Source organism: Elephas maximus, chromosome 21 (assembly GCF_024166365.1).
Source record: "Elephas maximus indicus isolate mEleMax1 chromosome 21, mEleMax1 primary haplotype, whole genome shotgun sequence".
Taxonomy (NCBI): domain Eukaryota; kingdom Metazoa; phylum Chordata; class Mammalia; order Proboscidea; family Elephantidae; genus Elephas; species Elephas maximus.
The window spans coordinates 53,365,249-53,377,378 of NC_064839.1; the positions used below are offsets into that span (position 1 = coordinate 53,365,249).

Consider the following 12,130-nt stretch of genomic DNA (forward strand, 5'->3'; position numbering starts at 1 on the left):
GAGAGTGGCAGGCAGGCGGGAGGTTTTCCAGGAAAGAAGTAGAAGCCAGCTAGATGCTGCAATTGCATTAAAAAGTAAAGTTAACCCTTAACACAATACCAAAAAAACCCTCAGATCCATTGCCATTGAGTTGATCCTGACTCATGCACGGCGACTCATGGCCACTCTGTATGTTGCAGAGTAGAACTGTATTCCATAGGGTTTTCAACGGCTACGGTTGTCACAGAAGTAGATCACCAGGCCTTTTTATTTGGTGACACTGCTGAATGGAGTCAAACCACCAACCTTTCAGTTAGCAGCCGAGTGCAAACTGCTTGTACCACCTGGGGATCTCCTAACACAGTACGACCAGCCTTTAAGAATTTTCAGGCTGGAATCCTTAGTGAGCACAATTCGGCTTCCAGAATTCTGTACGTTTTAAAGTTGTAAATGTATAAATGAAAAACCTGCTCTTTGCAGTTTACCAGGATTTGTTGATAACTTGGGGGAAATTTTTCAACTTGAGATTGAGACATAAAGTCTGTTTGAAATTTAGAAAAGCAAATGAATGTCAAGGACTAGACACTGGCCTTTCAGCAGCATCAGAGATGGAGGCGTGCAGTGTCTTGCAAAGAGACTGCCACGAGGTTCTCGGTGCCGGTGCCGCATCAGGGACAACTGCAGACAGCTCCCTGCAGAGACACCTGCTGGCCATGGTCTGTGTCCAGACTCAGAGGGTCCAGCCACTCCAGCATTCTCAACAGAAGGGTGACATCGCTGGGGTATTTCCCCAGAGTGCTTTGAATACCCTGGACAGGTCCCAAGCCAGAGGTCAGACCTGTTTATGATTTTAAGACAAACAGAATATATCAAGTATTGTTCACGACAATAAATACCCACCATGCAACTCATTTAGAGCCAGGAGCTACTGTTGCACTCTGCCTCTAATGACTGTAGGAGATAAAGACCACCCTCTTCTCTGAGAGTAGCCCCTTGGCTCTGGGTCAGCCTCAGCTGCCCTGTTTCTACCAAGTGATCTTACACCTCGTTTGTAAGACCTAAAACTTCAAGTGCTGGGTTGACATCTTTGAGCCTTACAGGGCTCCAGAAAGACCTAACCCTGAGTTCCCGGGATCTCTCCAGATATGCCCCCACCCAATGGAAAAGGCTCCCCACCAGGCCAATTCACTGATCAGCTGGGCCAGCTACATACATCCAGTCCTCAACCTCTCTGTCAGCCGAGGAAACTCTTCACACAAGCCACTCACATCTCCCGTGGGAACCAGGGGTACCCCACTGTCTTGTTACAACTAAGCCAGCCTCCCGTGGCCCCCGCTGGTTCACCCTGCCCCTGTGTGGCATGGTGTCCTCCTCCTCCAGGCTGTGAGCACAGACGACTAAGTGCTATTGCTCTCATCTGTCCAGTGTCAGGTGGCATGTGTTCAACCATCTTGTACTATTTAGAGTGGAAGATCCCTCCTTCACCAATGGACTGAATAGGGAGGGATCACAATATTGCTCCAAGCCAAGAAATTGAACCAGGTGACCCAGCCTGGGCCAGTGAGTTCCTCTGTCTCCCAGGAATTTGGAATTTGAATGAAGGGTGTTAGTCTCAGTCTCTTGCCTGGGAACTATAGGGTGGCCATGAGCATGGGGAAACAGAGGCACCATTTGGAGAGAAGCAGAAGCAGCTGGCATGCAATGAGGAGCAGAAGGGAAGACCATGTGACCCCACCTAGAGAGGGTTGATGTGATGGCCTCGGTCAGTGGTGACTTGCTTGGCCCTGAGGTCACAGAACTCCTGCCTTGGGTTTCATGAGATTTCCGTGAGATTTCCAAGCCTCTCTGAAGTGGTTTCTTTTACTTGAAATGAAAAGTACATTGACTGCAATGGACTCTTTCTCTCTTTTTAATTTTGGAAGTTACATATGATAAGACCATGAAGCTTGAGAAATAACATCTCCTTCTTTTTAAAAGTCAGTTCTACCCATTAACATGGAGATGTTGACTTTAGGACCTTGTGCCCTCTTCAGTAGCTTGGAAGGACGCACGGACCTTCCGATTCATCAGAGGCTGAAGAGGGCGATAGTTGTTCACCATCATCTTCTCTTCTTCACCAAGCGCAGAAAACAGTAGAGTCCGAAACGCTGACAGCTGGAAAAGAGAGTAGCCAGAGTAAGCCAGGTGCAGGTATAGAGTGAACCAGCTCCCAGTTTCTGTCAGGGCCTTGTGGAGTCCCCTCCCACATTGAATCAGGGATGGCCCTGTGTAACCCATAGAATGTGGTGGAAGTGATGGAGTGTGACTTCGGAGGTCAGGTCATAAAAGGCATCGCAACTTCCACCTTGGTCTTTGGATCACTTGCTCTGGGAGAAGCCGGTCGCCATGTGTGAGGGGATTCAAGCAGCCCCACGGGAAGTCTATGTGGAGAGGAACTGAGGCCCTCAGCCAACAAACAGCCAGTACCAACTTGCCGGCCATTTGAGTGAGACACTTTGGAAATGACTCCTCCAGTCCCAGCCAAGCTTTCAGATAACTGTGGCCCCCACTTCTTGAGAGATCCCAGGCCAGAACCACCCAACATCCAGACCCACGGAGACTCTGAGAGGTAACAAATGATTACTGTTGTTTTAAGCCACTAAGTTTTGGAGCTTTTTGTTACACAGCAATAAATAACTAATACATATACCATAAATGCTGAACTTTATACTGTAAATGCTGAACTAATACATACAATGTAAATGGAAATTACATTTGGATTGACTTTTCACTCAAAGAACTAAAAGATCTTTTTATGTATAATCTCACTTGTTCTCAACATATATTAATGGGCTATGTGAGAATAAATCGTATATTTAATTAAATAAATAAATGGGATTTTATCTACAAAATGGCCATTTACTGAGCAAGTTATAGCTGTGTGGCTGATAAAGCAGCCCCTGGAGTCCCTGGGTGGTACAAACGGTGAACACGCTCGTCTGCTAACTGGAAGGTGGGAAGTTTGAGTCCACCCAGAGGCACCTTGGAAGAAAGGCCTGGAGATCTACGTTTGAAAAATCAGCCTTTGGAAACTTTATGAAGACACAGTTCTACTTGGACACACATGGGGTCGCCGTGAGTCGGAATTGACTCCTGGCAGCTGGCATATACTGGCATGGTAGAGCTGGGTAGCACACTGTGCGTACACTCACCAGGCACTAGTACAGTGTGCTCACTCACACTGTCTTGCTTTGCACGTGTCCTTAGCTCTCTCAGAAATGCTACTTTCCTCCTCTTCTCCATCTGGCAGACTCCTTCCTGCCTTCCAGGTGGTTCATGCACTACCTCCCCAGTTCCCCTAGTGAAGGTAAGGGGCTTCTGCTCTGCACCTGTGTATAATGCTCTCCACCCTGTCTTCTAACTATTGGCTTACGTTTCTGTTTTCCCCTGGACCGCAGTGTGCAGAGACTGCTGTCATTGTTTCTGTATCCTCTCTTCATTCTCACCCTCTTTGGCACAGTACCTGGCACACGATAGGTACCTATTGTATGCTTGTTGGGTGACATAAGGGGTCTTGGTGGCAAGGGACCATTTTTCAACCAAGGCCTGCCTTGAGTCTTCAACAGTTCAGGCTTACACAATGGATCAATAACCTGTACGTCAAGATCAACCTTTCAAAGCACCATCCCATGGCTTTTAAGTAAAAATATTTTCACAGAGTCGTGGGACGGGAAGAACCTCTGAAAGCTTACCCAGAGCCTTCAGAAAGAGTGATTCTGAACCAGGGGTGGTGAACAGTGCTGTGACTCATCAGAAGTATCTGCCCTGGGCAAGGGCTTGGAGAGTGGCAGTATGCTTGTTGACATGTCATCTCTAAGTCCTAAACTGTCCTAGACAAACAGACTTCCTCCAGATCCTAAAGATTTCCAGAGAAAAAGATTATGACTTTTTTAAAAAATATATATTATCTACTCAATTTAGAGGTATTAGAATATTTAGATAAGAAAAAGGGGAAAAATAAAAACCTTTGCAAACTATGACCCTGGACAAGTACTATTAACTTTCTGGTGTGTATCTATGTGATAAATTAGGGTATGATCAGTGAATGTCACTCCCTTTTCCTCTCCCTTGGGGTGGACTGTACTTACCTGCCCCACTGACTTTGGAGGGGCTGTTGCAACTCGCTTTGGCCAGCAGTATGTAAATGGGTGTGATGTGACCAGAGACATTAAATGTGCTTGTGCAGAGTGGCTTTTTTACAGGTCTGCCATTTGCCATGAGAGTCTGCCTCAGTAGCCACTGGTTAAAAAACTGGAGTCAACCCACCCCGACCATAGCCTTTTGTAACCCCAGTCATCTGCAGCCTAGAACAGATCTCCCCAGCCTAGAACAGATCTCCCCAGCCTAGAACAGATCTCCCCAGCCAAGCCACAGACCCATGAGCAAGAAAAAGCAGTGCTTGTGACAAGCATTGCATTTGGGGTGGTTTGTTAGGCAGCATTATAGTAGGAATAGCTGACTGATACAATCCACCTAGACTTTTCTCTAGACATATATAATCCCATGATTTAATACTGCATGTGAGAACATTCTCTGCAGTCTAAATTCCTTACTTTTCCATCTTAAAAGACGTGGAAAACACAACTTGAAGAATGTAATCAGTGTCACAGAATTGGTACCTGTAAGAAACTGTTAAATTGGTGTATATCGCTGTGTATATTCTCAACAACAAATAAACTTAAAAAATTATAGGAAAAAATGTAGAACAAACTCTAAAATGTTCTCTTCCTTTCTCAACAGCCCTACTTCTTTAACAGATTTTTAGCATTCACCTGCGTCGCCCCTTCCTTGGTTAATGTATTTACCTGCAAATAACTGTTGGGTTCCCGTTATAGGCAGGGGCCCATGTTCCAATTCTCATGTCACATCTGTTCTTTTAAAGCAACTTTACCCAGACTCAGACAGAAGACAACACAACCTAGTTCAACCGTTTGCTGTTAAGCATGCTTGTCTGAATCCTAAACCACTAAAGATAAGATGGTACTAAAGAACAACCATCCCCTCATATCACTTGTATCAGCTCTCTTTCTCTGTCTGTGTCTCTCTGTATTTCTGTCTCTCTCTCTCTCTAATACTAACACCTCAATATCTGAAGAAAAGCTGTAACATGGAAACCCCAGTTCAATCTCAGTAAGCTCCCAGTTCAGATAGAGAGTTCTCCTGCGAGAATGTCCAGAATGTACCCAAGAGTGAAACTCTGTGGCGCGCATTCGCAGCATCTTGGTGAAACTGCCACACCAAGGGATTTCTTCCCTGAGCCCATAGGCACCGTTACAGGTGCAGCTCACCTGGTCTGGAGCCACCTCAATGGGCTGCTTCTGGATAACCCAGGTGACAGACTCGGTCAGTGGAGGAGTGGTCAGGGAGCCTGGGTAGGTCCAGTAATCCGGACAGGAGGGCAGCAGACCAGCAGGCTCAAAAGGGCCCAAGGCCGCCCGCGAGTCCTGAGGACCAGAACCACGGGACACGTCAGACCTCAGGCAAAGTTGGAGGAGGCAGGGGTGGGGGCACTTTCCACTGATCTCTGTCGGGATGTGTGGTCTTCACATCAATGGGAAGGAAGTACATTTCTTAGATAGAGGCCCATGCTGAGGCGTGGTCATCACGTCTTGAAGCATTGTCAAGTATATGTGCCTTTTCCACACAGAGCAGGGACTCCCACCAAAAACTCCCTTATAAAATTAATCATTTTTTGGTGCAGCTGCTGTGGGAAACAGCCTGGCAATTCCTTAAAAAGTTACACGTACAATTACCAAATGACCCAGCAATTCTATTCCTAGGTATATATTCATAAAAGAATGAAAGCAGGAACTCAGATATTTGGACAGCAGTGTTCAGGGCATTATTTACTCAGCCAAAAGGTGGAAACAACTCAAATGCCACCAACGGATGAACAGATAAACAGAAGGTGGTATATACACACACAATAGAATATTACTCACCCATAAAGGGAAATGAAGTCCTGATACGTGCTGTGACATGGATGAACCCTGAAGACATTATGCTCAGTGAATTAAGTCAAAGGGATGTGCTGTATGATACAGTGTGAAATACCCAGAATAGGCGGGTGCATAGGGACCAAAGTAGATTAACGATTACCAAGCCCTGGGAGGTTGTTGGAAACCCTGGTGGCGTAGTGGTTAAGTGCTATGGCTGCTAACCAAAGGGTCAGCAGTTTGAATCCACCAGGCGCTCCTTGGAAACCCTATGGGGCAGTTCTACTCTGTCCTATAGGGTTGCTATGAGTTGGGATCGACTCGGAGGCACTGGGTTTGGTTTTTTTTTGTTTTGGGGGGTTGTTGTTGGGTGCTGTCAAGTCATTGTCCACTCATAGCGACCCTATGTGACAGTAGAACTGCCCCATAGGGTTTTCTTGGCTATAATCTTTATGGAAGGAGCCCTGGTGGTGCAATGGTTAAGTGCTTGGCTGCTAACCAAAAATGGTTAGCACCAAGCAATGGTTAAGTGCTTGGTGCTAACCCACCACCCACTTCATGGGAGAAAAGATGTGGCAGTGTGCTTCTGTAAAGATTACAGCCTTAGCAACCGTATGGGCAGTTTTGCTGTGTCTTATAGGACCGCTATGAGTCGAGACCAACTTGATGGCAATGGGTATGGTTTGCTTTTGCATCTGTATTGATACAGATCACCAGGTCTTTCTCCTGTGGGGCCCTGGGGTGGGCTGGAAGCACCAACCTTTTAGTTAGCAGCTGAGTGTTGGGGAGGGAGCGGGAAATGGGGAGTATAGCCTGGCACTGAAAATATTACACTTCTGTGATGGCTGGTCTTCTCCACGAAGGGACCTCTGTGAGTTAGTTGTTAGGTGCTGTTGAGTCAGTTCCGACTCATAGTGAGCATTTGTACAACAGAAGGAAACACTGCCCGGTCCTGCGCCGGTAATTAGTAGCCGTGGTAATTCACACCTGCTCAGGAGACACTCCATGCTGAGCTGACTCCCCAGCTCTGATGCCACACTTTTCTTTTCATTAAGAATAGGCAGGGTTAAGGGGCCTGGTTCTAGCACAACCAAAGCCAGGCTCCCTGCGCTCCTCCCCATTGGGGCCGTCTGGGGAGAACAGCTGCATAGCTCCAGCAACGTCTGCAAGAGCTCTGCGTCCCCTCTCTAAGATGTGTCAGGATTGGAGCCGCCCGAGGGTTACAGGGAACACTGCCTCATGTGCCCCCAAAGCCAGTCGAGGCCCTTCCTCTGTGCCTCTGGCCAGCTCAGTTGGCTGGAATACTGTCCTAGCAAGCACGTGGGCAGGTTAAGTTAGTGCCATCCGTGACCAGAGTGTGCATGGACCAGCTGCCTGGGAAGGTGCCCCACTCTGGTGTCTTCGTTGGTGAAGGTGACATCAGCACCATTTCACTTTCCTACTTGGGCACATCCTACATCAGAAAGATAGAAAGTGGTTTCCGAAGCTTTATGCAACTCAGAGAGAGAATAAAAATAAGGAGAGAAGGTGAAACAATAGGGGTTGAAAAGTGTTCAGTGGCCACTCAGGGTTGATGGGGCAAGAGTTGACTTATCAGGGCCTCGTGATGGAATGTCCTGGCTGATGGGACGTTCCAGACAGGTCTGCAGTGCTGCACGTATCCTAGTCCTCGTAGGAGCACTCCCATACATATGCCTTTATGATTTCCGTTTGCAGAGGAGGAAATTGGGCCTCAGAGAAGTTAAGCCACTACTGCCAGGGAGTCTGACTCGGGTTCTCTTACAGGCCAGGCTGCAGTATCTCCCATGGACTGCAGAAACTTCTGGAAGCCTAAGATCCCAGATTGGAAACTCCTGGACTTGAGCCCAGGCTTTTGTTTTCCAAGGCTGGGCCATCTAGCAGATCCTCTGATCTCTTGAGAGTCTGATTCCCTTGTTTTCAGGTAAGAAACCTGAGGGTCCCCACACTTGCTGTGTCTCCATCAAGCAGTTCCTCAATAGCTCCCGCTGAGACTCCCAGTGGTTTGCCCCAGAAAACCCTGAGTTAGTCCATGGGAAAGAATGTCCTGCAGACTTCCAGAGGAGGAAATGAGACCCCTGGAGCAACCAGAACCTACCAGCCAGCGCCTTGCCCACCACGTGGAGATCAGACACCACAGGTGGTGGGCGCTGGCTCGGAAAACACCCAGGTTTACTCTGGCTGTGGGCCAGTGAGGAAGAGGATGGGGCAGGGGCTGCAGCATCTTGGCCTTGAGGAGTTCCTGAGCAGCAAGGCCGAGCAGCGGGGTGTTCTGGTCCCCATCCGTGAGGCTGTCCCTGAGGCCAACATCAAGGGAGGTACCCCGCACAGATCAAACACCGCCCTTGAGGGTGAGGAAGGGCTGGCCCAGCTTCCATCTGTGCTTCTGTCCGAGTCGCTCCTACCATTGTTCACACAGGCTGGAGGCTTATCCGCCCCCTGTCTGAAGACCACAGCGACTCCTTCCTTTTGGCTCTGTCTGTGTTTCGCTTCTTGTTTGGTGCTGAATAAATAAACCACATTTCTTTGGAATTTCTGAGTCTCCATCAAAGTCTTTTTCAGCTGATCTTGGAGGAAGGCTACATGTTCTTCCTTGTCCTCGGCTGGAGCCATACTTGGTACAGCCAGGTGTGTAAGGAGGTCTGGGGAGACCTGGAGGTTCAGCTGGGAGCCATTAGCAAGCACCTTCCCTCTTCCACTGGGCCTTCGTGTTCTCAGACAAGGGTGACCTGTACTCCCTCTCAGGTCCCAAGGAGTGTGTTGGGTGGTACACTGAGGGGGGGGGGTCATACTTAAACATTAGTAGTTAAGTATTTATCTCAGTTGGTTTTAAAACAAAATATTACTTGCAACAGACAATAGATAAGTAGTAACTTTGGTGAAGGGTAAGACAATACACAATACTGGGGGAACCAGCACAGCTTGTACAAGACAAGGTCGTGGAAGCTCCATAAAACCAAAACCAAAACCAAACCCAGCGCCGTCGAGTCAATTCCAACTCATAGCAACCGTATAGGACAGAGTAGAACTGCCCCATGGAGTTTCCAAGGAGTGCCTGGCGGATTCAAACTGCTGACCCTTTGATTAGCAGCCATAGCCCTTAACCACTATGCCACCAGGGTTTCCAGAAGCTCCATAGATACATCCAAACTCCCTGAGGTACTGAATTGCTGGGCTGAGGGCTGTGAAGACCGTGGTCTCGGGGAACATCTAGCTCAATTGGCATAAGAGAGTTTATAAAGAAGGTGTTCAACATTCTACTTTGGTGAGTAGCGTCTGGGGTCTTAAAAACCTGTGAGCGGCCATCTAGGATACTGCACTGGTCTCACCCCTTCAGGAGCAAGAAAGAATGAAGAAAACTAAAGATACAAGGGAAAAATTATTCCAAAGGACTAATGGACCACAACTACCACAGCCTCCACCAGACTGAGTCCAGTACAACGAGATGGTGTCTGGCTACCACCACTGACTGCTCTGACAGAGATCACAAAAGAGGGTCCTGGACAGAGCTGGAGAAAAATGTAGAACAAAATTCTAACTCAAAAAGACCAGACTTGCTGGCCTGACAGAGACTGGAGAAACTCTGAGAGTATGGCCCCCAGATACCCTATCAGCTCAGTAATGAAGTCGCTCCTGAGGTTCACCCTTCAGCCAAAGATTGGACAGGCCCATAAAACAAAATAAGACTAAAAGGGCACACCAGCCCTAGAGCAAAGACTAGAAGACAGGAAGGGACGGGAAAGTTGGTAATAGGGAGCCTAAGGTTGAGAAGGGAGTGTTGACATGTCATGGGATGGTTAACCAATGTCGTAAAACAATATGTGTACTATTTAATGAGAAGCTAGTTTGTTCTATAAACCTTCATGTAAAGTACAATAAAAATTAAATAATAAAAATATTACTTGCTAATTGCCCTCTAGTTGGCTCCAACTTATGGCAACCCCACGCACAACAGAAGGAGACGTTGCTCAGTCCTGTGCCATTTCCACCATCGTTGGCATGCTCGAGTCCATTGTGTCCACTGTGTATTTTGAGTGCCTTCCAACTCATCTTCCAGCATGGGTCTCATCTTCCAGCACTATACCGATAATATTCTGTTGAGATTCATTAGGTTTTCATTGGCTGATTTTTGGAAGTAGATTACCAGGCCCTTCTTCCTAGCCTATCTTAGTCTGGAAGCTCATCTGAGACCTGTCCACCACAGGTGACCCTGCTGGTATTTGAAATACTGGTGGTATAGCTTCCAGCATCACAGCAATATGCAAGCTACCATAGTATGACAGACTGACAAACGGGAGGGCGGAAATACCCCAGTGAATGTCATTGCCCGGGATGAGGCTTATGAGTTCTGAAAGCTAATCAACCAAGAGAAAACTATTAAGTAAATAATAATCCCAGTGGCCAGCAAATATGTCAGTCATCTTCAAGATATTGCCTGAATGAATTTTGGGAAACCCAAGTCTAGTCCAACACTTTTATTTTATTGAGAAGGAAACAGGTCTCCAAGAATTGCAGTGACATATTCTAAGTTAGAGAGCCAGCCAATGGGAATTAGACCCACCCAACTTGACTTCTGGAATCTGATCAGCTGCTAACCAGAAGGGTGGAGGTTCGAGTCTCCTCAAGGATGCCTCAGAAGAAAGACCTAGCAATCTACTTTGGAAAAATCAGCCACTGAAAACCCTGTGGAGGACGGTTGTGCTGTGACACACATGGGGTCGCCATGAGACAGAGTCGGCTTGACGGCACCTGGTTTTGGTTTTGGGGGATTCTATTTCCAGAACTGGAATTAGACTCCCTCTGCAGTGTTCTTTCCACAAAACTACAGTTTTTTTTTCTCTTGTAAATCAGTCATTAACCCAAACAATCTTTCTTTTCAAATCATGTTGATTTAAAAATACATAGCTTACCTTATGCTTTATTTCTGGCAAGACTTCCACCAACTTCTGTAGTTCCTTATGCCACGTGCCTAGCTGCACAGCACAGACGCATGGAGATGTGGATTTGAAAAGCACACTTCGTTGTAAACAGACTGCTTAGTAAATAATTCTGAATGATCACACCCACTTTCTTCATGAGGAGCACTGTGCCCCAGCGAGCAATTACCTTCAAAAACACGCCTATCACAGCCAAACCGTTTTCTCCCAGAATGGCTTCTTTGTAGGTTTGGTATCTCACAGAATTCCAGTGAACTAAGTGAAGCTGAAACACAGCAGGAAGAGAATTTAAATTTACCAGGATGCAGCCAAAAAGAAAACCAACTGTTCCTTCCCTTTCTGTACAGCAGACACAGGACAGATACGTCGACTTAATTATTTTAATGAACTCAGTTGTCGTGGCTGCTTGTGCGGAGCCCTACCACCACCAGCATCTTTGGCAAAACTGTGGAAAGCAATGGCCTCTGTGCTCCTCGTGGGGGGAAGAGGAGAGGATTGTTTTAACTTCGTGAGATAGAAATGAGGCAATCTGATCACTTGCTGCCCTCTGAATGATCCCTGAATGAGGGTTGTCAGATAAAATACAAGGGATGCTCATTTAAATTTGGATTTTCAATAAACAACTAATAGTTTTTCAGTGTAAGAATGTCCCAAATATTGTCTGTGTTTTTATTGGGTAACTCTGGTGACCCTACCTTGGACTTCATCCGTGTCTTTATTTTCCACTCCTCCCCGCTTCCCATTGTAGGTCTGGGGTCGTGGTCTTTAGCCCAGACTTGGCAAGCCTGGCTGGCTGGTCACCACCCTACAGTAAGTAGAGCCTGGCACAGAGAAAGCTCCTAAATATCTGCTGGTACGATGATGTCTACGAACCTCGGCCGGGTACACATGGTTGTCCACTGTGTGTTCCGAGCCCCACTGGTCCACTGCTCCCCAGTGGAAGTGGAACTGTCTTAGACGGTAGTGATTTTCCAAGGGCCCGCCACTGATGCCTGGAAATTGAAACCAGGGAAAGTTGGATGTGATTTTGTGTGTTCCTTGGGCTGTGACGTTGCTGGCGACACACTCTTCATTCAGGTTACACGATTTCACTCTCAAGAGATATATGTACTGCTGAAATAAGAAACAAAAGTGTAGGTGCCACAAGGGGTGGGATCTTGTCTGTCTCCTCCACATCTGTATCCCCATACCTGAGGGCAGCCCATAGTAGGGTCACAGGAA

The 12,130-nt window shown here is 47.2% G+C and overlaps 1 protein-coding gene across 1 annotated transcript in view; it reads right to left on the reverse strand.

The window, feature by feature from the left end:
* Window positions 1–733: 733 nt before the first annotated feature.
* Window positions 734–12,130, reverse strand: part of CA5A (carbonic anhydrase 5A) — a 48,934-nt gene continuing 37,537 nt past the window's right edge. The window contains exons 4-9 of the mRNA XM_049864303.1: window positions 11,783–11,901; window positions 11,079–11,174; window positions 10,883–10,945; window positions 5,307–5,462; window positions 1,715–2,133; window positions 734–817 (exon numbers count right to left, since the gene is read on the reverse strand). Of these exons, the coding sequence (XP_049720260.1) occupies window positions 1,990–2,133; window positions 5,307–5,462; window positions 10,883–10,945; window positions 11,079–11,174; window positions 11,783–11,901 (578 nt within the window). The 3' untranslated portion in view covers window positions 734–817; window positions 1,715–1,989. The remainder of the gene's footprint in view (window positions 818–1,714; window positions 2,134–5,306; window positions 5,463–10,882; window positions 10,946–11,078; window positions 11,175–11,782; window positions 11,902–12,130) is intronic.